The following is a 25,046-nucleotide window of genomic DNA, read 5'->3' as shown; positions in this document are numbered from 1 at the left end:
TGTGGCTCATGCTGTACCTGTCTGGTACTCATGTTTTGAAAATACCATATTCTTTTTTTGCCCTACATGCATTCACAGTTCTTTGTTCTTATTTTTAGGACTGCAATGAATTCAAAGCTGGCAGTAATATACGTTCAAAGGGAAGGTATTACAAACTAGACGAAACTGCAGTGTTTGGGGCTTCGTGCAGGCATGACTTCCCCCAAATGATGTTCAGCTTGAAACATGGCGAACGGTGAGTTTACATGAACCACAAACCCTCTCTTTTAAGGCACCCCTGTGACTAAATGCTGTCTTCATAAATGTGTCTTGTTTACACAGGTTAAAAATGATATAGAAATTAATTTGGTACCTAATTTATGTCTCTCACATATTTGTCAGATGAGGGGGGTCCACTGTAATTCTAATATGCTGAATACCACTATTATCATCTTATACTTCGCGGTTTTCACCACTCATCATTTGTGCTAAAATTTGAATCCGTGCATGAATCTGTCATTTATGTGTTACTTTTTACTCTTGAGTTTAACCTGACACCAGGAGTAACATGTATTGAGGCAAAGTACTATAAATTGCATTACACTAACTGGCATTACTACCAAAGCCTTATTTTTGAGATCTCAAGAGTCGAGGCAATACGACAACTAGTCGTCCAGACATCTTACATGTAGTTCTGAAAAAGGATGGTAGAATCATTTGAAACATCATTTGTGTAAACGGTGCTACTAATGTTGTGACGATCAGTGATCGTTTGTTATTGCGATCAGCTGACTTCTTCCTTGACCCGGTTTGACCCCGTTATTGTATTATTATTTCCGCGCCAAAAAATTGTTTACCGAGATTTTGCGAGATGTTGGCGAGACTTAGGTAACACCCATGGGCATGTGTGTTCAAGACAGCACTTCGACTCCGTCCGCGATTGAGTGAGGATCGCCGCCGGTTCTGTACTATTCTATAGATGACAACGCCCAGAAGTTCGTAGCGAGATGGTTGAAATGGTTGAAGCAGCGTTGAAATGGTGGTAACGTTTTTATGATTGATTCACGCCGTACTTTACCGATAGAATGGAAAATGCCATAATTTTACCAGTGTGAAGCCTTTCACGCTTTACGTACATTTGTATACGGCCGATGCACTGACCTTGTGTATCGTGCTGTGTTTGTAAACATATCACCAGTTTGTGTCTTCCTCTCGCTAATGTATAGCTATCTGTGCATTTAATTGACATGGTTTTCTATAGTTTGAGAAGGGGTCTAAAAGGGGGGTGTATTAATGTTTGAAGGTGCATTCTGGTCTTTGCGGACCAGGTGCTTCGAATAGGCTCGCGTGGATCAGGTCGACCTGAGCAACTTTCCACTCCACTCTTTTAGGCCTATTTTCGATGAATGGGCTGTAATGTTGTTGATTCTCGGTTAGAATGAATCGTTATCGTTTAGTATTTTAGTCCATTGGTGTTATTGGACATTATTAAAAATTATAGACCGTGCAAACGGATTTCTGGAAAACCATTATATAAAACCCAGTTGTATTTTGGGACTAAAAAGATGTTGTGTTAACCCACGGTTTTAATCTGTGTATGTTGACTCCAGGTGACTGTTTGATAGTTATATTGTTAGAAGCCAGTGGGTGTGATTCCATCACTGTCTCTCCGCTTACGCCAGAAGCCGTGTTGACGATTTGGACGAATCCGCCCTGCAGAGATCGAGAAGGACGAGGCCTTGCTGTTGACGTCCCTCCCCGTTTATAGAATACCCGTGGCGGTATAGTATTCTTAATTTACTGGCTAGTTTATTGTTACGACCTGCCGGCTAGTTAGGACTAGTCTGTTGCCATCTGGGCAGAACCGGTTGAGTCGAAGTCATTTATATAGTCCTAGCTAGCGGTCAGGTTGCTTCAGTCAGCCTGAGTCAATGTTACAGACTGTTTGTGTTGTAGCACGCTTTGAGTTGTGAGAAGCATTTTAGTATATATCCCTTAGCGGAAAAACTTGTATTGATATATTCCCCTTGGTGGGAAGATAATTTGATATATATATATAATCTACTACGCCCTTCTACTGACGTTCCGGGCTGGAATACCGAAGTCTGCAATCGAACACGAGACGGAGGATAGCCTGTTGTAGATGCCGGAGAAGAGACACCGCAATCGTGTGTAAAACTAGTACGGAGCCGCTGGCTCTAGGCTGAAGCATTTACAGCTGTTCAGCATGTTTGAAAGATACCATACACGTATCCACTTTGTTCCGTTCTGATTCATTTTTAAACCTCCATGTTAATATGTTATTACACAACCATGAATTGACTTGAAATCATCTTAGATTCTCAGGATGTCAAAAAGTTCTCCATAGGTTTGAAAATTGATGTACCTCGATATAAAAACTTGTTACCCCTTCGTGGGTTGAAATACTGATAGGATTTGATGCTTTTGTGGAAGGGTTGGGAATTTGTCACTCATCTCCATGTATGCCATCAGCAAGATCTATTATGAGTAATGATCTTTTCAGAAACACCACAGTGATATTTCTCTTGATGCTGTGAAAATGGCAATTCCCATTTTCCATGCCTACGGACACAAGTGGGATTGCCAGGTAAGAATGTTTTTTCAGTTTTACTCTCATCAACCACAAATCACCTGCTGTTCCTCCCTCCATAAACAGCAAGTTGGCTTTCTGACTGGACCTCATCTGACAGCATGATGTTCTATTAAGTTTCCCATTTTCATTATTTCAAATTTCTCTTGAGAACGCTACATGTAGGGTTTTTCGGTATCTTTTCCTTAAACCATTTCAATATGGAAGAAATCAATTTGTATCCACTTGATCTAAGTCATCAGCTTTTTAAACGCCCTAATTTGGTGTAAATTGTGTGAGCAATCAGGACGCCAGGCTCCGTCGAAGAGGAAGGTTACCATGTGAATGCAGAAGCCTAAGGCACGAGCGCAATTGAAGCACCCGCTGGTGCAGACCTTGGTGTTAGGAGCATTATATTAAAAGCACAAATGATGACAAAGTGTATAATTTCTCTGCTCTCCACTGAAACCCCCAGATATCCAGTAATAAACTGATCAACATGGCAAGTCCTTTTCCATCCTTCATATTTTACTTTTCAAGGTGCGTTACAGCCCACGAAGGCTCCCTGGTTTTGGTCTGACAGATGGTGAAAGTCTAGAAAGACTGTGGTCCTATCTCCGGAGCTTTTCAAAAATTACCAAAGAGATGACACCCAGCCATCGCATTGATACGCTGACTGATGCCCTCATACACTATGCAAACAGGAAACAGCTGAAAATTGGTAAGAAATGTTATCCCATCAAATATAAGTGTTGATAGGTTCACAAGCCCTCAGCTGTTTGTGTGTGTCACAAAAGTGCCCACCTTAGAAAGAAAAAGCATATTTCTGGTGAACTTTTACCAGGATTGTACATGTATGTTATTGTTATGAGTAAAAGATGTGTCATGCCCAACACTGGCTGTGATCTGACCTTCGACCATGTTGTCTTCCAAAAAAATCCATTCAAGTCTGTTTCTTTTCCACAAAAGACTTGAATAACACTGTGTATATGTACTACTATCCACACAACAGTATTGGACCAGATGGGTTTTGCACCATTCAACTTGGGTATGAAGGATATTTTGCATTTTGGGAAGTCCTGCTTTTGGCACATATTGGGAGTTTGTGAGGTGGCCTGCTTTTCTACCTTCCCAGATGGGGGTTTAATAAATCGGAAACTTCAGGTTCATGTAGATGATATCTAATTTTTGCAGGCACTTTCCTTCGCACAAAGATTGACAGGGCTAAGGATCAGTTGGCAGCTGCTGGTGAGGAATTGTCATCCCTACTCAGAGTTATGCAAGGTACATCTGACCTTTCTTATTTCTTAAGTTGTGCTATTCTACAAAAAGAATTGGCCAATGCATTGCACTTATGAAGCTGATATAATAGACATGTAGAGCAGTATCAGAGGTCGTTCACCATGCATTAGCTTGCTTTCATTATTCCCAACATCATAATGTATAAATGTTCATTTTACCCTCTGTTGACCTCCTCATCTTGCACATCAACTATGATCAACCAGCTTTTCTGAGTTGACTGTTGAAATTCATCCAACACTATTGAATTATGGGTTGTAGTCTCACTGGCTGGTTGTGTGAAGGTTCAAAGAGGGCGGGCCTGATGGTAACCTGAAGTCAGTGAAGATGATGTTCTAAAGTATTTCAGTTGAATATGCACTTCTTTTATATTTCAGTGTCTATCACTGATGTACGAGACCATAGCTTGAGGGAGGCTAATCGGCTTTCAACAAACCAGGGTATGTATATTGCTATGCGTGAGTGTATTTTGCCAAAATGAAAACTAATGAAACATTGTACAGTGTATAGGAGAAACTTTGATGTAATTTAAATTTTCCGAACCTGGGCATATTTCCCAAATGGGGCAAGTCATTGGAAGGCTCAAGTCCAAACCTTCTTAACCAGATAGCTGTGTTGACAATGATATCAAATAAATGTCAAAACAAGCAAGCCAACGACTGGTGAACTGACTTTCATGTACATGTACATGTATGTCAAAAAAATGCATGTCTCCTTTTTTGTTTCAGCTCTGTCCGGGAAAGAGAAGACTCTACACCTACTTCATAAGCATTGTAGTGAAAGGAAAATTATCCTTGAAACAAAGAAAAAGTATGCAGGTACATACATTTCATTTGGGTCAATCAGGCTCTTACAACACCGGCAGCCAATGAATACAGTGGTATTTGTGATTCCCCCCTCAATCTTCTATGGATTAGCTACTCCTTTCAACAAGAAAGGTGTCAATCTACTATTTATAAAGACTTCATTTACAGCTTGGGTAAAAACAAAAATACATTAAAACAATTGATCATCATTGTTGTCCTTAGAGGAGCCTGGTGGTTAACATTGCTGGCTACCACGCAATAGGCACAATGTTTTACATGTGCATAGTGCTGGAGTAGAAGTAGTGTTCTTATCAGCTCAGCAGTTTCTGACATCAAGAAACGCTGTGACTTTTTTCCACTCAAACCGCAAACTTCTCTACACTTATATCATTATTCATGTGCTGCATAGCACAGGGCCAGTGGTCCTCACCAATCAACTTTCTCTTCTGATGTATTGTTGGGGGTTCTAGGTTCTAGGTTCTAGGAACCAAAATTTCTTACTCTCCTAGCTGTTCGTCAGATGAGACTGAGAAACATGATCCTTTGTAACTGAGTGCCAGGGCGAATAAGACACCATACGATGGCGGATGTGTGACTGTTAGTGGACTCGGAAATACTGCCAAAGTTCCATAAAGGGATGTTACTTCTGTAAAATGATACTGATATGCTGATCCTTGCTAATTTTCTCTTTTTTAAGATGGCCAGGCAGTTGCAATCAAGTTGCAACGAAGCATAGCAAGGACAAATGCGCAGATCAGAAAGTATTTGGATGATCTAACCAAGAAGTTTGATTCGACTCTAACCTTCGAAAAAGCCGTCAGTTGTGAGTTCTTAATAGAGCCTGATGCCCGAGGATATCGTCATGCGAAGGAAACACTGTGCCTGAAGGAGAGGGCGGAAGAAGAAATCTCGTTAGTCAGTAAAGAAATCCTGAATGTTGCTAAGGTTTTCTGTGAGAGGCACAATCACTTAACCGAATCATTAGCACGAGTGGCCTCCAAATCGCATTGCAAGTTGATGCAAGGAAAAATGAGTTTGATATCTTCAAAGATTGTGTCTGTAGAGCGGGAGTTCTCCTTATTACAGCAGTCCTGTGGTTAGTATTGTCCCTATCATTCCAGACTTCCAGTCATATTCTCAGACACTCAAAACAACTTCCCTCAGGTTAGGAGATGTATTTTCTGTGGTGGAGCTGGATGAAATGGTGGACGATGCCAATGCTTATGAGGCTGAAGTTGAAGTTGAAATTGAAGAAAACAGTGAACTGGAAAAACGGATTGAACAGATTGATACTAGTATAGTTGAGCCAGAGGCAGAAGGGGAAGATGATTAAATCATCAATATTAAGTGATTAGGTAAACAGGAGCCCATTGATTCTGAGTCTGTGTTATCATTGTGCATCATAAAATGGTCACACTGTCTTTTTGGGTCACTGTGTACTACTGGGGCCATTTTCTCCCAAGTTTGTTTTTTTCTTAAATCTGACATATATTCATAAAAACCTTATCAGTCATCGCAGGTTGTCTCGTTATCTGCCGTTAAAGAATCTTGGTTTTACTTTGTCAATGGGCAATTTACATGATCAGTTTGAAACTAAAAATGGTACATATGGCAAAAACCACCTGTCCATATTCGACAACGGCTTCATGGCCCAGTGGGTAAGACTGTAGGGATCAAGGACAGAATGTCTTAAGTTCAAACCCGTTCAGGGAATAATATTTTTCATTTTCTTCTTCTCATCTGTGACCTGTCTCGTCAATGAACTTGTTGTTTGTGCAGTCAAGTGAGACCTGTCACTGGGTGTCTATCATGTTTCAAGTGGAGTTGGATGCATGTCAGCTTTAAATCTGATTTTGGGCCCAGGAGGATTTTTCAGTACACATTTCAGTAACCATGGTACCATGGTAACAAAATAGTTTTTTTAATTTATTCCTGTACATTGACGCAATGCATTAATTTACGCATTTTCTCCTTTGTAATGCTTATTTCTGGAGGAATCTTGATGAAATGCTGTGATAATTTATTTTGTACATAGTTTAAATTGTGCCAAGTTTCATTTTCAACTCATTAATAGTAGAAAAGTGCATGTTTTGTTATTTTAGCACCTACCAAGCCTCTCAGTACAGGGTACTACGTAGAGCGTAAAAGTTGACTAATCAAATTTTTTTCAATTTAAGGGTTTGCTATAGGCACCGCCATTTTGGATAGAGCTTGAAATCTTGGAGCAACTAGAACTCATTCAAAATGCAGTTAATCCCAATTACAAGGCTGGGGTGCAGTTCCCTGGAAAACAAAGAACAGCATACCATCCTTGAAATTTGAATTCACTTCATTTTGAATGAGTTCTAATTGCTCCAAGATTTCAAGCGCTAGCCAAAATGGCGGTGCCTATAGCAAACCCTTAATGGGTTGAACATTAGAAAAATGTGTAGGTTTTGATTAGGTACAATATACATGTATGTTGGTACGTGTTTGTTTTTTGGGTTGATTGCAGGTGGGTTCTTTTGTTTCTTAGCCATCTACTATAACTAGTATTAGCTAACCTATGTCACCCTTGGGGGTGGGTCTGATTTGGTCCTTTTCGCAGTTCGTGCCCCACACTACATTACATTTGTGACACAGTGGTTTGGGCTCGATGAAAGAAAAACAAATGAGCACTTCAGGGTTGAAGATGAATACATGTAACATATTTCCATGATGGACGGGCATTTTGCTAGCAATAATGACAGTGTTTCTATTCAGTACTTAAAGTGCTTGTCTGTACCCATTAGGATGCATTGTTTAGATGAATAAATCAATAAAACTCAAGTCTTGTTTTTGTTTTTTCATTGACACAATAATGCTGCTCACTCCGTGCTGAAAGATTTTCAGGGAAGGTGATTGACTTGTATACCACAGGATAAAAGGAGGCAGTAATGCAATTACCTTTTTGATGGTGACAGTCTCCAATACAACTGCAGGTGATTGATTGACTTGTATACCACAGGATAAAAGGAGGCAGTAATGCAATTACCTTTTTGATGGTGACAGTCTCCAATACAACTGCAGGTGATTGATTGACTTGTATACCACAGGATAAAGGGAGGCAGTAATGCAATTACCTTTTTGATGGTGACAGTCTCCAATGATAAGGGAGGCAGGAACGCAATTACCATGCTGACAGTCTAGTGAGGCTGTCTTATAGTTTCTGATTTGAAAACAATTGGGACGACAAATTCAACTGGTGACTGGTTTTGAAGATAGGGCTTCGACCATTGATTATTAACATTGATCCGAGGCGGAATTGAGTAATTGAGGGTGTCCCTTCCTCAGGACGATGTTGGCGGAGTGGGGACTACCATCTGAATTCTACCTCACATTTGCCATCATATCAACCAAGAAGATATTGACTCATCTTGCTATACAGAGTCACAACCTAACACAATTATAAAAACAACATTGGTCTAGGTGTAGATAATTATGATATGTATCGTTATTAGGCTGTGATTATCATCCTCATGGGGTTGAATGTTATGGGCCTGGATCATGATATCTGCTGGTTGTGACTAGCTATGTTTTCATTAACAAAATAAAGGATATTGATACAACATTATATCGAATCCTCAGGTTGTGACTATGAGGTTGAATATGATGGTCCTTCGTCATTATCTAAGGTTGTGACTATTGTTTTCCTAACATGTAATAATTAAAGACAAAGTTATACATTGATCTTCATGAGAGATGACAGTACTGTTATAACGAGATTATTTTGAATAATATGATGGTCCTTCGTCTGATCTCAGGTTTTACCTTAAACCGACCATGCGTGGATGATCTCAGGCTATATATACATGTATACAATTAGTGACTATAAGTCATAATGAGGTTAATATGATGGTCCTTAGTCATTATCTAACATTACCAGCTATTGCGGGCCTAGCCAATTAAGCCAATTAGTGCACCTGCTTAATTGGTCCTGGCAAGCCTAATGGAAAATGCATAGGAAATATCAATAAAGTTGGCTTTTTGGGCGGGGTGTAAAAATAATCCCAACTCCCGACTTCTGACATAATTCTATATATGTCTAGGTATTTACTGGCAAAATTTGGAGTGATTTGGATGGAAATTCGATGTGTCCATCTATAGGTTGAAAATTTTGGTAAATCTGTAATGCTTCACTCGTAGCCCATAGTGTAAATTCCTGAGAAAGTGGGTTTTGGGGGCTTTTCTAGCTGCGCTAGCTCCGAAACTATACATTTGATACAAACTCCCGACTTCAGACGTGGTTGATATAACTCTTAGGATTATATTCCCAATATTTCAGCTTTATTGGAGAAAAATTCATAGTGTCCATAGGGGGGTTGAAAATTGGAGGATTTTCAATTTTTTTCCCAACAAATATGCGAAAAATATTACTTTCCACCTAGAATTAATCAAAATTTCGCAAACTATCATAAAGTACTTCCTTGCAACAATCATTTGTGAAGCTTTCAAAACTTTTTGCTGATTTATTTGACCCTAAATCAGCAAAAACCAAACATTTTAGTGTTTGTATGCACCAATGCACAGGAGGCTAATTGCCAGATTAATTCACACCTTTCCAATCTCAAACAATAGGAATGATTGAGTCTCCCTCTATTCAAAACAGAGTGTGCTAGGCCCGCAATAGCTGGTAATGAGGTTGTTGTAACTATGTTAATTGAAGACAATGTCACATTGGGTATTAGTGTATTATATCATGTTATATCATCATGATGAGGTCGAATGGTCCTTATATAATCTAATGTTGTGACTATGTTTTCTCCATTATACCAGGTAATAAGTGACGACACTATCACATAATATTGGTCTTTATATAAAAGTGACTGTAAGTCATGATGAGGTTGATATGATGGTCCTTAGTCATTATCTAAGGTTGTTGTGACTACATATGTTAATTGAAGACAATATCACATTGGGTATTAGTGTATCATATCATGTTATATCATCATGATGAGGTCGAATGGTCCTTATATAATTTAATGTCGTGACTATGTTTTTCCCATTATTCCAGGTAATAATTTGTGGATAATATCATATATTGGGCAATGTTGTGACTGTTATCATGATGATGAGGTTATGTGATGGTCCTTCGTCATGATATAAGGTTGAGATTATGTGTTTTATCATCCAGTTATCATCCACTTGTCTAGTCTATAATCATATCATGTTGTGATATCATGATGAGAGATGGTTCATCGTCTATTATCAGGATGAGGTTGAATAATGATAATCCGTTCGTCATGATCTAAGGTTGTGACTATGTTTTCCTTATAATATAATATATCATATAATAATCAAGTAGTATTGAAGACAATATCATAGTATTCTCTATTGGTCTAAATAAGAGGTTGTTACTTGATGGTCCTTCGTAATGATCTCACCATTGCAAATGACCAGCTGATCGTGCAGACCTACCCCGGGAGACCAACAGACAATTATTTTTCCCTGGACTGATTTTACCGTTACACCATGAGGCAGCTCCGCCCATCACGTGACAATGATCACGTGATTGATGTGTTTACAGTTTACCGTACTTGATGATTTGATTTGATGATAAACTTGTGCCCTCATCATTAGATTTTCTTATCGTAAAGTGTTACAGAAGTATAAGGAAAGGTAAGGAACAACGCAGACCTATTATCGGGCCAGTTTATGACGATCATGATGTTGATAAATCGAAAAGAAGTCGTGGCAAGTCGTCTCTCAAAAATGCACGTGGCCATGATTGATTCGTTTATAAATTCAATTCAAATTCAAAGCAGTTTATTGAGCCAGATGAATACTACATTCATATAGGTTTGGAAAATACAATAAACTGGTGCGGGATAGAGAGAAGATGCAGAGGAAAGTAAAACAGGCAGGGATCTGTCTTAGGAAATGTACCCTGACCATCAGCGTGCGGAGGTGACGTGACTACAAATGATAATAAAAAAATTTTAAAAAAGCGTTAGAATCTACAGAGAAATCATATAACACTAACAGCAAAATAATATATAATTATATAGTAGACCACAGGCCCTTAATTAATTGAGTGCTTGTTACAGGGGGTAGAAGGCGTAAAATAGGGGTATAAGGGCCTAAAAGAATGGATAAGCCCAGGAACAACGCTGGCTAAGAGGGGAAAAAATGGAAAGTTTTCTCTTTCAAGATGAACCAGATGTTCGACTAAAATTTGGGTTGATTATCTTGAAATCAATTAAGTAACTTGCGATTAATTGTTTTTGTACTATGTCATAATATCGGGTATGTGAAGTTGGCTCCCAGTTCCCAGTTCCCAGTTCCCAGTTGGCAGTTCCTTATTCGTACCCATGTTTGGGTACGAATTTGGGTACGAATAAGGAACTAGGAAATGGGCTAAGCATTTCCCAGTTCCCAATTCAAATTTCTTTCAAATATTAACCCTCCAAAGTCCGATAACTCAACTTGGTGGTTTTAACCCTTTCCTACCAAGCTCCCGATTCAACTATCAGTGACTTTAACCCTTTCTGACATATTTCCCAGTTCAAAATGCCAGTTCCTTATTCGTCTTAACGCATTTTAACCCTCTATAACTCCACTTCTCGATTCAAATGCTGGCTCCCGATTCAGCTGCAAGTCTCTTTAACCCTTTCTGACTCCATTTCATTCACTTACAAGTCACTTTAACCCTTTTTGACTCCATTTCCCGGTTCAAAATGCCACCTCCTTATTCGTTTTAACTCATTTTAACCCTCTATAACTCCATCTCCCTATTCAAATGCTGGCTCCCGATTCAGCTGCAAGTCTTTTTAACCCTTTCTGACTCCATTTCATTCGTTTGCAAGTCACTTTAACCCTTTTTGACTCCATTTCATTTGCAAGTCTCTTTAACCCTTTCTGATTCCATTTCCCAATTCAAAATGCCAGTTCCTTATTCGTCTTAAGTCATTTTAACCTTCTATAAGTCCATTTCCCTATTCAAATGCTGGCTCCCGATTCAGCTACAAGTCACGTTAACCCTTTCTGTCTCCATTTCATTCATTTGCAAGTCTCTTTAACGCTTTCTGACTCCATTTCCCAGTTCAAAATGCCAGTTCCTTATTTGTCTTGACTCATTTTAACCCTCTATTAGTCCATTTCCTATTCAAATGCTGGCTCCCGATTCAGCTACAAGTCACTTTAACCCTATCTGACTCCATTTCATTCATTTGCAAGTCTCTTTAACCCTTTCTGACTCCAATTCCCAGTTCAAAATGCCAGTTCCTTATTCGTCTTAACTCATTTTAACCCTCTATAAGTCCATTTCCCTATTCAAATACTGGCTCCCGATTCAGCTACAAGTCACTTTGCCCCTTCTGACTCCATTTCCGAGTTCAAAATGCCAGCTCCTTATTTGTCTTAACTCATTTTAACCCTCTATTAGTCCATTTCCTATTCAAATGCTGGCTCCCGATTCAGCTACAAGTCACTTTAACCCTATCTGACTCCATTTCATTCATTTGCAAGTCTCTTTAACCCTTTCTGACTCCATTTCCCAGTTCAAAATGCCAGTTCCTTATTCGTCTTAACTCATTTTAACCCTCTATAAGTCCATTTCCCAATTCAAATGCTGGCTCCCGATTCAGCCACAAGTCACTTTAACCCTTTCTGACCCCATTTCATTCATTTGCAAGTCTCTTTAACCCTTTCTGACTCCATTTCCCAGTTCAAAATGCCCAGTTCCTTATTCGTCTTAACTCATTTTAACCCTCTATAAGTCCATTTCCCTATTCAAATGCTGGCTCCCGATGCAGCTACAAGTCACTTTAACCATTTCTGACTCCATTTCATTCCTTTGCATTTCATTTTAACCATTTCTTAGCCCATTTCCCGGTTCAAAAGCCAGCTACTAATCGCCCACCCATTGAAGCATGGTGAGGTTACAGGTTAGCGATGGTATTATCACCACAGCTGTTTCAGCTAGAATTGAAGTACAAGTTTCACCAGATTACGCTCTGCAGGGAGGTGCGACACCAAAGTATTAATTGCTATCCCAATAAATAGCCCAGTTCCTCACCCCAGACAGCTTTCGGTACGTGCGAAGATTACATAATAGGCCTGAATTCACCCATGTATGCCCTCAGTTTTGCTGTAGTAATTAGGATTATATGTATTGATTAGAATCAACTTGGCGTGAACCAAGTTTTGTGTCTTATATTTCGGCTGCCATCTTGAATAGTAGGCCTGGGCCAGCATTGCAAAGTTAGCTTAAGGATGACTTTGATGGCATTTTTCTGTGCAAACGTTGATGATTGTTTACACTCCCTTTAAGTTTCAGCAGATACACTAAATCTTCAGAAAATGACAATTATATCCATGACTTCTGACTTAGCTATGTATTTTTATAATAAAATGGGGTTTTCCTTGAAAAAAAGTAAATTCACTGGTCCTTTTTTTACTGATTCCTCATGACACTTTTTCATGTGCTTTTGAAAGATATATTATTCCCTCATAAGAGATGGTACCTATAAAGTGTTATAAATATGATGCAATTCTTTAGCGAAAAAAGGTTTAACCTGATAGTGATATATGTGTGGGGGTTAAAATGATGATTGGCTGTACCTTGAGTTCAAAATCACAACTAAACCTGCCTTCTTCATACTACACTGGTATAGGACATGTCATAACCAACATATAGGCGAGGGATGTGACCGTCACACATCCAGCTTAGTGTCCCTGAACCAAGATGAGACAAGCAGTATAGGACTCTGTATAGGATATGTCATAACCTATATCATGGGCAAGGGATGTGACCATCTCGCTCGTCTTGGTGTCCTGAACCTCGATGGGACAAGTATAGGACACCCAATAACCAATATCATGGGCAAGGGATAAAACTGTCCTCCCAGCTTGGTGTCCCTGAACCACGATGGGACTAAAGGACACCTCATAACCAATATCATGGGCAAGAGATGTGACTGTCTTACCTGGCTTGGTGTCCCTGAACCATGATGGGACTATAGGACACCTCATAAACAATATCATGGGCAAGAGATGTGACTGTCTTACCTGGCTTGGTGTCCCTGAACCATGATGGGACTATATGACACCTCATAACCAATATCATGGGCAAGGGATGTGATTGTCTCATCCAGCCTGGTTATAGTGTCCCTGAACCAAGATGGGACTAGTATAGGATATGTCATACATGTAACATCATCAATGATCATTGGCAAGGGATGTGACTGTCTTACCTGGCTTGGTGTCCCTGACCCACGATGGGACTATAGGACACCTCATAACCAATATCATGGGCAAGGGATGTGATTGTCTCATCCAGCTTGGTTATAGTGTGCCTGAACCAAGATGGGACTAGTATAGGACATTTCATACATGTAACATCATCAATGATCATGGGCAAGGGATGTGACCGTCTCATCTGGCTTGGTGTCCCTTATGTTAGCAGTCCTGTTTAAGCAAGATGGGACAAGTGGTTCCAGATCCCTCACCAGGTCTCCTTCACAACCAGGTAAGTTGTGTTTAGTGCCAATGCTTGACAAGAAGATAGTATTCCATATGTTACCGACGTGTCGCCGTTCACAAAAATGAAAAAGTCAAGATATCAATTGAATGCTGATATTCACAATTTATAATAACCCTTAAAGTATATACAATCTTAGTTCACAAGTCAATGCTCTGAAACGAGTGTACAAAGCGGCTAAAATCTTCGGGTGGCTTCATTGTAGAATCACAAAAAGTGAAAAATTGAACTTTCACCATTTTTATTTTGGCATATTTCTGATCCTACAACATGTCTTTCGATACCTTTAGTAGTTTTTGCCTAGTTCACTATGTAAAATTGTGCTTTTTGCGCAATTGCTTATTAATGCCATGCAGATTCACGAAACCAGTTCGTTGATTGATGATTGCTATTAGGCTACATGCCCAAATGACGTCCTACAGATAGTTCTCGGAACTTAACACCATTGTGATATTTGGTCCCACCTCAGGAGCGCTTCTCCAAGGCATTGCATAGGTTTCTGACGATCAGTCAATCACCAATAGTTGGGTTCTATCAGTACGTGAATGCACAGGGGTGAACGGCAACCGGTGAATACTGAAATGAGTAAAAGCAATAACTTCATGGCAATTTTCATTCAATGATGAAGAGATAATTGAGCTTTTATAACCTTGTTTCAGGCCTCAGTCAGCTTTTTCAGCCACTCAAAGCGTTCAGGGAAATAAAAGAACCCCGATCTTTTGTGACTTTCATGTGATTTGGATAGCAAAAGTCTTCCGAGATCGCACTCGATTTATCATTCCCGCCATTTAGTGACACTCCCGCATGTGACGAAGAGCTTGTCAATAATTTTGAATTTTATAGTTAAAACAGTGTGATGGACGAATCGGCCGCTTGGTTGTGACATAATCGATCTAATGCGGTCGTACAACAACAGCCACTATAGTGAGGTTGAGATCCACAACTTATCCCTAAACTTATACTTATAACTTATAGAATTTCCGGAATACGTCACCAACTATGGGGCTACATTTCCCACCAGTTACTTTATGGGATAAACCGAATATACCCTCCAATGAATACCCGCCTAATGCTTCAACGGCTAATGATTTAGTATTGAAATATTGTGAATGGAATCTGCAACGAAGATACAAAGGCCTGGTTTTGTCAGAATCCGTGAGGATAAAGCACAAATCAAGAAGAAAAGCATGTTTTGTAGGGCCTTTCGCTATTCGACGCATCCAAATATTATCCCCGGGCCAAATTCAATCACTTCAAACTTGTCCACCGTGTTATAGACCGATTACGTGTACCAGCTGGGTAACATGTCACCAACCACTGCGGTTCTCTCATAAGGAACTGTTTCATATCGGTCGACTGGCCGTATCAAATTTCGGAAGTTCCTGAATAGGTATGCGACCAAAAGCATGATTTAACTTCTTAAAAAACGTTAAAACGCGACAGTGAGTTCAGGCCTTTGCACTTTGTGCGTACTAATTCTACGTCTACGGGACTTGGCCATTTCTGATACATCTTGACCATCAATGTTTATTGCATCTTTATAAAGATTTATTACACCCCGGCTATGTTTAAAGGAGTATAGGCCATGAGGTTCCGGATGTTTCTGATAAGGACATTCCAACTCAGAGAACCAATTATGTTGAAAAAAAAGCGAATCCATTGTATCACTGAATTATATGCTATATAGTTGGGTGGCAGAAACACGTTCTTTTTGCGCGCATCTTATGCAGACTCTTTCTGATTCTACATACTCCAACACCATAGAAAAAATTATGCTCGCGTCTTGCTGCTAGTAGTGAATTTGTAAGTCGATGGGGTACAAAAATAAGTTTGATTTTACACTTATATTTCGTTGTACTTGCCTTTATATACAAATCTTGGCGATGTTTGCTGTCTAGTGGTACGCTGCCATTGGTGGAGGGCCAGCTTCTGAAAGTTTTAAGTAGAGAAATGGTAATTAAGTCACATTTAATAGCTCGGTTAATTATACCAGAGTCTTTCTATACAAAGACTCTGGTTATACCAATTTCGCGGCCGTCTGTCCTCTGGTCGCATTTCGTACACATGTACACCCACTGATATTTACCAACGTATAGTAAGATTTCCTTGTTAACAGAGGTTACCATTGACGATTTTTTTGAATTGAAATAAGTTGGGCACATATCTAATTAGTTGGTTGGGTTATTTTTACTTCGGACAATGATAAATTTTTATTGTAAAATAAATATAATTTTAACATTCAAATTGGTCGGAACACTGCTTTAGGTTTGATGTGATCGGAGTGTTAACTGGTAATAAGATTCTACATGAATTTCAAAACATTTTTTTGCATACCTTTTGACGCCACGTCTATGAATTCTTCGATACACCGCTCGATGTGTCTCATCCATTGGTGGACCATTTGTTCATTGGGGTGGACTCCATCCGTTAGACCGCGTGCTGTGAACTTTACGATCTTGCGGTTGCTTCTTTGAAGTTTTTATTGCCGTTCTGTCAAGGCGAATGACATTTGTTGCGTGCTGAAGTTGGATGATCTCCCTATTTACACGAGCAACAGACCGCTCTAGCTTTCGCTGCTGATCCTCTATTTCCTCATCTAGGTAACGACAGGGCCACAACTTCCTCTTTTGAGCGTTTTTAATATTGTATTTCTTAAGGAAAGCTGGTACTAGAGTCGATATTTTGACTCTGATGTTTTTAGTTTCAAAATGATTAAAAAAATCCTTTATCTGGTTGATCAGCGTAAAACAGTTTGCTTGGTTGAGGAAAACCAGCTCTTCACCTCCACGATGCTGTCGCTTCTCAGTAAGGTTGCATATACCTGCGATTAGAACTATTTTGATATCCTCCGGCCGAACTTTCCTGCGCGTCAGAGTGTCAACTTGGTAGTCTCCCTCAAACTGCAGACGATCAATCGTTGCACCGGGCAAGACAACACAGTGCGTCTGATAGTTCAGGTTTTCTTTTGATCGTAGCAAGTCCCGGACCTGATAGCCTCGCGAGTCCATCAAAAAAATCACTTGTTTCATTTTCTGAAAAGACAACATGGCCAAGTATACTGATACATCCCAACTCACTCTGAGGCCGTTGAAGCATGGCGAGGTTGTGGGTTAGCGATGGTATTTTCACCCACCCATTGAAGCATGGTGAGGTTACAGGTTAGCGATGGTATTATCACCCACCCGTTGAGGAATGGCGAGGTTACAGATAAGCGATGGCATTATCACCCACCCGTTGAGGAATGGCGAGGTTACAGGTTAGCGATCGTATTATCACCCACCCGTTGAGGAATGGCGAGGTTGTGGGTTAGCGATGGTATTATCACCCACCCGTTGAAGCATGGCGAGGTTGTGGGTTAGCGATGGTATTATCACCCACCCGTTGAGGAATGGCGAGGTTACAGGTTAGCGATGGTATTATCACCCACCCGTTGAGGAATGGCGAGGTAAAAGGTTAGCGATGGTATTATCACCCACCCGTTGAAGCATGGCGAGGTTGTGGGTTAGCGATGGTATTATCACCCACCCGTTGAAACATGGCGAGGTTGCGGGTTAGCGATGGTATTATCACCCACCCGTTGAAGCATGGCGAGGTTGTGGGTTAGCGATGGTATTATCACCCACCCGTTGGAGCATGGCGAGGTTGTGGGTTAGCGATGGTATTATCACCCACCCGTTGAAGCATGGCGAGGTTGTGGGTTAGCGATGGTATTATCACCCACCCGTTGAATCATGGCGAGGTTGTGGGTTAGCGATGGTATTCTCACCCACCCGTTGAAACATGGCGAGGTTGCGGGTTAGCGATGGTATTATCACCCACCCATTGAAGCATGGCGAGGTTGTGGGTTAGCGATGGTATTATCACCCACCCGTTGAAGCATGGCGAGGTTGTGGGTTAGCGATGGTATTATCACCCACCCGTTGAGGAATGCCGAGGTTACAGGTTAGCGATGGCATTATCACCCACCCGTTGAAGCATGGCAAGGTTGTGGGTTAGCGATGGTATTATCACCCACCCGTTGAGGAATGGCGAGGTTACAGGTTAGCGATGGTATTATCACCCACCCGTTGAAGCATGGCGAGGTTGTGGGTTAGCGACGGTATTATCACCCACCCGTTGAAGCATGGCGAGGTTGTGGGTTAGCGATGGTATTATCACCCACCCGTTGGGGAATGACGAGGTTACAGGTTAGCGATGGTATTATCACCCACCCGTTGAAGCATGGCGAGGTTGTGGGTTAGCGATGGTATTATCACCCACCCGTTGAGGAATGGCGAGGTTACAGGTTAGCGATGTAATTATCACCCACCCGTTGAAGCATGGCGAGGTTGTGGGTTAGCGATTGTATTATCACCCACCCGTTGAAGCATGGCGAGTTTGTGGGTTAGCGATGGTATTATCACCCACCCGTTGAAGCATGGCGAGGTTGTGGGTTAGCGATGGTATTATCACCCACCCGTTGAGGAATGGCGAGGTTACAGGTTAGCGATGGAATTATCACCCACCCGTTGAAGCATGGTGAGGTTGTGGGTTAGCGATGTTATTATCACCCACCCGTTGAAGCATGGCGAGGTTGTGGGTTAGCGATGGTATTATCACCCACCCGTTGAAGCATGGCGAGGTTGTGGGTTAACGATGGTATTATCACCCACCAGTTGAGGAATGACGAGGTTACAGGTTAGCGATGGTATTATCACCCACCCGTTGAAGCATGGCGAGGTTGTGGGTTAGGGATGGTATTATCACCCACCCGTTGAAGCATGGCGAGGTTGTGGGTTAGCGATGGTATTATCACCCACCCGTTGAAGCATGCGAGTTTGTGGGTTAGCGATGGTATTATCACCCACCCGTTGAAGCATGGCGAGGTTGTGGGTTAACGATGGTATTATCACCCACCTGTTGAGGTATGGCGAGGTTACAGGTAAGCGATGGCATTATCACCCGCTCGTTGAAGCATGGCGAGGTAACATGTTAGCGATGGTATTATCACCCACCCGTTGAGGAATGAGGAGGTTACAGGTTAGCGATGGTATTATCACCCACCCGTTGAGGAATGGCGAGGTTACAGGTTAGCGATGGTATTATCACCCACCCGTTGAGGAATGGCGAGGTTGTGGGTTAGCGATGGTATTATCACCCACCCGTTGAAGCATGGCGAGGTTGTGGGTTAGCGATGGTATTATCACCCACCCGTTGAGGAATGGCGAAGTTACAGGTTAGCGATGGTATTATCACCCACCCGTTGAGGAATGGCGAGGTTGTGGGTTAGCGATGGTATTATCACCCACCCGTTGAAACATGGCGAGGTTTCGTGTTAGCGATGGTATTATCACCCACCAGTTGAAGCATGGCGAGGTTGTGGGTTAGTGATGTAATTATCACCCACCCGTTGAAGCATGGCGAGGTTGTGGGTTAGCGATGGTATTATCACCCACCCGTTGAAGCATGGCGAGGTTGTGGGTTAGCGATGGTATTATCACCCACCCGTTGAAGCTTGGCGAGGTTGTGGGTTAGCACTGGTATTATCACCCACCCGTTGAGGAATGGCGAGGTTACAGGTTAGCGATGGCATTATCACCCACCCGTTGAAGCATGGTGAGGTTGTGGGTTAGCGATGGTATTATCACCCACCCGTTGAAGCATGGCGAGGTTGTGGGTTAGCGATGGTATTATCACCCACCCGTTGAAGCATGGCGAGGTTGTGGGTTAACGATGGTATTATCACCCACCAGTTGAGGAATGACGAGGTTACAGGTTAGCGATGGTATTATCACCCACCCGTTGAAGTATGGCGAGGTTGTGGGTTAGCGATGGTATTATCACCCACCCGTTGAAGCATGGCGAGGTTTTGGGTTAGCGATGGTATTATCACCCACCCGTTGAAGCATGCGAGGTTGTGGGTTAGCGATGGTATTATCACCCACCCGTTGAAGCATGGCGAGGTTGTGGGTTAGCGATGGTATTATCACCCACCCGTTGAGGTATGGCGAGGTTACAGATAAGCGATGGCATTATCACCCACTCGTTGAAGCATGGCGAGGTTGTGGGTTAGCGATGGTATTATCACCCACCCGTTGAGGTATGGCGAGGTTACAGGTAAGCGATGGCATTATCACCCACTCGTTGAAGCATGGCGAGGTTACAGGTTAGCGATGGTATTATCACCCACCCGTTGAGGAATGGCGAGGTTGTGGGTTAGCGATGGTATTATCACCCACCCGTTGAAGCATGGCGAGGTTGTGGGTTAGCGATGGTATTATCACCCACCCGTTGAGGAATGGCGAGGTTACAGGTTAGCGATGGTATTATCACCCACCCGTTGAGGAATGGCGAGGTAACAGGTTAGCGATGGTATTATCACCCACCCGTTGAAGCATGGCGAGGTTGTGGGTTAGCGATGGTATTATCACCCACCCGTTGAAACATGGCGAGGTTTCGTGTTAGCGATGGTATTATCACCCACCAGTTGAAGCATGGCGAGGTTGTGGGTTAGCGATGGTATTATCACCCACCCGTTGAAGCATGGCGAGGTTGTGGGTTAGTGATGGTATTATCACCCACACGTTGAAGCATGGCGAGGTTGTGGGTTAGCGATGGTATTATCACCCACCCGTTGAAACATGGCGAGGTTGCGGGTTAGCGATGGTATTATCACCCACCCGTTGAAGCATGGCGAGGTTGTGGGTTAGCGATGGTATTATCACAATCCCGTTGAAGCATGGCGAGGTTGTGGGTTAGCGATGGTATTATCACCCATCCGTTGAGGAATGACGAGGTTACAGGTTAGCGATGGTATTATCACCCACCCGTTGAAGCATGGCGAGGTTGTGGGTTAGCGATGGTATTATCACCCACCCGTTGAGGAATGGCGAGGTTACAGGTTAGCGATGGTATTATCACCCACCCGTTGAAGCATGGCGAGGTTGTGGGTTAGCGAGGGTATTATCACCCACCCGTTGAAGCATGGCGAGGTTGTGGGTTAGCGATGGTATTATCACCCACCCGTTGCGGAATGACGAGGTTACAGGTTAGCGATGGTATTATCACCCACCCGTTGAAGCATGGCGAGGTTGTGGGTTAGCGATGGTATTATCACCCACCCGTTGAGGAATGGCGAGGTTACAGGTTAGTGATGTAATTATCACCCACCCGTTGAAGCATGGCGAGGTTGTGGGTTAGCGATGGTATTATCACCCACCCGTTGAAGCATGGCGAGGTTGTGGGTTAGCGATGGTATTATCACCCACCCGTTGAAGCATGGCGAGGTTGTGGGTTAGCGATGGTATTATCACCCACCCGTTGAGGAATGGCGAGGTTACAGGTTGGCGATGGTATTATCACCCACCCATTGAAGCATGGTGAGGTTGTGGGTTAGCGATGGTATTATCACCCACCCGTTGAAGCATGGCGAGGTTGTGGGTTAGCGATGGTATTATCACCCACCCGTTGCGGAATGACGAGGTTACAGGTTAGCGATGGTATTATCACCCACCCGTTGAAGCATGGCGAGGCTGTGGGTTAGCGATGGTATTATCACCCACCCGTTGAGGAATGGCGAGGTTACAGGTTAGCGATGTAATTTAACACCCATCCGTTGAAGCATGGCGAGGTTGTGGGTTAGCGATGATATTATCACCCACCCGTTGAAGCATGGCGAGGTTGTTGGTTAGCGATGGTATTATCACCCACCCGTTGAAGCATGGCGAGGTTGTGGGTTAGCGATGTTATTATCACCCACCCGTTGAGGAATGGCGAGGTTACAGGTTAGCGATGGAATTATCACCCACCCGTTGAAGCATGGTGAGGTTGTGGGTTAGCGATGGTATTATCACCCACCCGTTGAAGCATGGCGAGGTTGTAGGTTAGCGATGGTTTTATCACCCACCCGTTGAAGCATGGCGAGGTTGTGGGTTAACGATGGTATTATCACCCACCAGTTGAGGAATGACGAGGTTACAGGTTAGCGATGGTATTATCACCCACCCGTTGAGGAATGGCGAGGTTACAGGTTAGCGATGGTATTATCACCCACCCGTTGAGGTATGGCGAGGTTACAGGTAAGCGATGGCATTATCACCCACTCGTTGAAGCATGGCGAGGTAACAGGTTAGCGATGGTATTATCACCCACCCGTTGAGGAATGACGAGGTTACAGGTTAGCGATGGTATTATCACCCACCCGTTGAGGAATGGCGAGGTTACAGGTTAGCGATGGTATTATCACCCACCCATTGAGGAATGGCGAGGTTGTGGGTTAGCGATGGTATTATCACCCACCCGTTGAAGCATGGCGAGGTTGTGGGTTAGCGATGGTATTATCACCCACCCGTTGAGGAATGGCGAAGTTACAGGTTAGCGATGGTATTATCACCCACCCGTTGAGGAATGGCGAGGTAACAGGTTAGCGATGGTATTATCACCCACCCGTTGAAGCATGGCGAGGTTGTGGGTTAGCGATGGTATTATCACCCACCCGTTGAAACATGGCGAGGTTTTGTGTTAGCGATGGTATTATCACCCACCAGTTGAAGCATGGCGAGGTTGTGGGTTAGTGATGTAATTATCACCCACCCGTTGAAGCATGGCGAGGTTGTGGGTTAGCGATGGTATTATCACCCACCCGTTGAAACATGGCGAGGTTTCGTGTTAGCGATGGTATTATCACCCACCAGTTGAAGCATGGCGAGGTTGTGGGTTAGTGATGTAATTATCACCCACCCGTTGAGGAATGGCGAGGTTACAGGTTAGCGATGGTATTATCACCCACCCGTTGAAGCATGGCGAGGTTGTGGGTTAGCGATGGTATTATCACCCACCCGTTGAAGCATGGCGAGGTTGTGGGTTAGCGATGGTATTATCACCCACCCGTTGCGGAATGACGAGGTTACAGGTTAGCGATGGTATTATCACCCACCCGTTGAAGCATGGCGAGGTTGTGGGTTAGCGATGGTATTATCACCAACCCGTTGAGGAATGGCGAGGTTACAGGTTAGTGATGTAATTATCACCCACCCGTTGAAGCATGGCGAGGTTGTGGGTTAGCGATGGTATTATCACCCACCCGTTGAAGCATGGCGAGGTTGTGGGTTAGCGATGGTATTATCACCCACCCGTTGAAGCATGGCGAGGTTGTGGGTTAGCGATGGTATTATCACCCACCCGTTGAGGAATGGCGAGGTTACAGGTAAGCGATGGCATTATCACCCACTCGTTGAAGCATGGCGAGGTAACAGGTTAGCGATGGTATTATCACCCACCCGTTGAGGAATGACGAGGTTACAGGTTAGCGATGGTATTATCACCCACTCGTTGAGGAATGGCGAGGTTACAGGTTAGCGATGGTATTATCACCCACCCGTTGAGGAATGGCGAGGTTGTGGGTTAGCGATGGTATTATCACCCACCCGTTGAAGCATGGCGAGGTTGTGGGTTAGCGATGGTATTATCACCCACCCGTTGAGGAATGGCGAAGTTACAGGTTAGCGATGGTATTATCACCCACCCGTTGAGGAATGGCGAGGTAACAGGTTAGCGATGGTATTATCACCCACCCGTTGAAGCATGGCGAGGTTGTGGGTTAGCGATGGTATTATCACCCACCCGTTGAAACATGGTGAGGTTTCGTGTTAGCGATGGTATTATCACCCACCAGTTGAAGCATGGCGAGGTTGTGGGTTAGCGATGGTATTATCACCCACCCGTTGAGGAATGGCGAGGTTACAGGTTAGCGATGGCATTATCACCCACCCGTTGAAGCATGGTGAGGTTGTGGGTTAGCGATGGTATTATCACCCACCCGTTGAAGCATGGCGAGGTTGTGGGTTAGCGATGGTATTATCACCCACCCGTTAAAGCATGGCGAGGTTGTGGGTTAACGATGGTATTATCACCCACCAGTTGAGGAATGACGAGGTTACAGGTTAGCGATGGTATTATCACCCACCCGTTGAAGCATGGCGAGGTTGTGGGTTAGGGATGGTATTATCACCCACCCGTTGAAGCATGGCGAGGTTGTGGGTTAGCGATGGTATTATCACCCACCCGTTGAAGCATGCGAGGTTGTGGGTTAGCGATGGTATTACCACCCACCCGTTGAAGCATGGCGAGGTTGTGGGTTAGCGATGGTATTATCACCCACCCGTTGAGCTATGGCGAGGTTACAGGTAAGCGATGGCATTATCACCCACTCGTTGAAGCATGGCGAGGTAACAGGTTAGCGATGGTATTATCACCCACCCGTTGAGGAATGACGAGGTTACAGGTTAGCGATGGTATTATCACCCACCCGTTGAGGAATGGCGAGGTTACAGGTTAGCGATGGTATTATCACCCACCCGTTGAAGCATGGCGAGGTTGTGGGTTAGCGATGGTATTATCACCCACCCGTTGAAGCATGGCGAGGTTGTGGGTTAGCGATGGTATTATCACCCACCCGTTGAGGAATGGCGAAGTTACAGGTTAGCGATGGTATTATCACCCACCCGTTGAGGAATGGCGAGGTTGTGGGTTAGCGATGGTATTATCACCCACCCGTTGAAGCATGGCGAGGTTGTGGGTTAGCGATGGTATTATCACCCACCCGTTGAAACATGGTGAGGTTTCGTGTTAGCGATGGTATTATCACCCACCAGTTGAAGCATGGCGAGGTTGTGGGTTAGCGATGGTATTATCACCCACCCGTTGAGGAATGGCGAGGTTACAGGTTAGCGATGGCATTATCACCCACCCGTTGAAGCATGGTGAGGTTGTGGGTTAGCGATGGTATTATCACCCACCCGTTGAAGCATGGCGAGGTTGTGGGTTAGCGATGGTATTATCACCCACCCGTTAAAGCATGGCGAGGTTGTGGGTTAACGATGGTATTATCACCCAC

General features: G+C 43.2%; 1 protein-coding gene across 1 annotated transcript; it reads left to right on the top strand.

Moving 5' to 3' along the window:
- The first annotated feature begins 2,505 nt into the window (after window positions 1-2,505).
- Window positions 2,506-6,893, top strand: LOC135484988 (uncharacterized). The gene is made up of 6 exons (XM_064766714.1): window positions 2,506-2,587; window positions 3,110-3,290; window positions 3,764-3,853; window positions 4,246-4,308; window positions 4,597-4,686; window positions 5,372-6,893. The coding sequence occupies exons 1-6, from the start codon at window positions 2,540-2,542 to the stop codon at window positions 5,773-5,775; spliced, it is 876 nt and encodes a 291-aa protein (XP_064622784.1). The 5' UTR covers window positions 2,506-2,539; the 3' UTR covers window positions 5,776-6,893.
- The last annotated feature ends 18,153 nt before the right edge of the window (window positions 6,894-25,046 follow it).

This window comes from Lineus longissimus, chromosome 3, assembly GCF_910592395.1.
Source record: "Lineus longissimus chromosome 3, tnLinLong1.2, whole genome shotgun sequence".
Taxonomy (NCBI): Eukaryota; Metazoa; Nemertea; class Pilidiophora; order Heteronemertea; family Lineidae; genus Lineus; species Lineus longissimus.
This window is presented reverse-complemented; position numbering and strand designations above follow the sequence as displayed.

Coding starts and splice junctions, on each gene's coding strand:
- LOC135484988 (XM_064766714.1), top strand. CDS start 2,540: ATGGCAATTCCCATTTTCCATGCCTACGGACACAAGTGGGATTGCCAG. Junction 2,588..3,109: donor GACACAAGTGGGATTGCCAG/GTAAGAATGTTT, acceptor TTACTTTTCAAG/GTGCGTTACAGCCCACGAAG. Junction 3,291..3,763: donor CAGGAAACAGCTGAAAATTG/GTAAGAAATGTT, acceptor TAATTTTTGCAG/GCACTTTCCTTCGCACAAAG.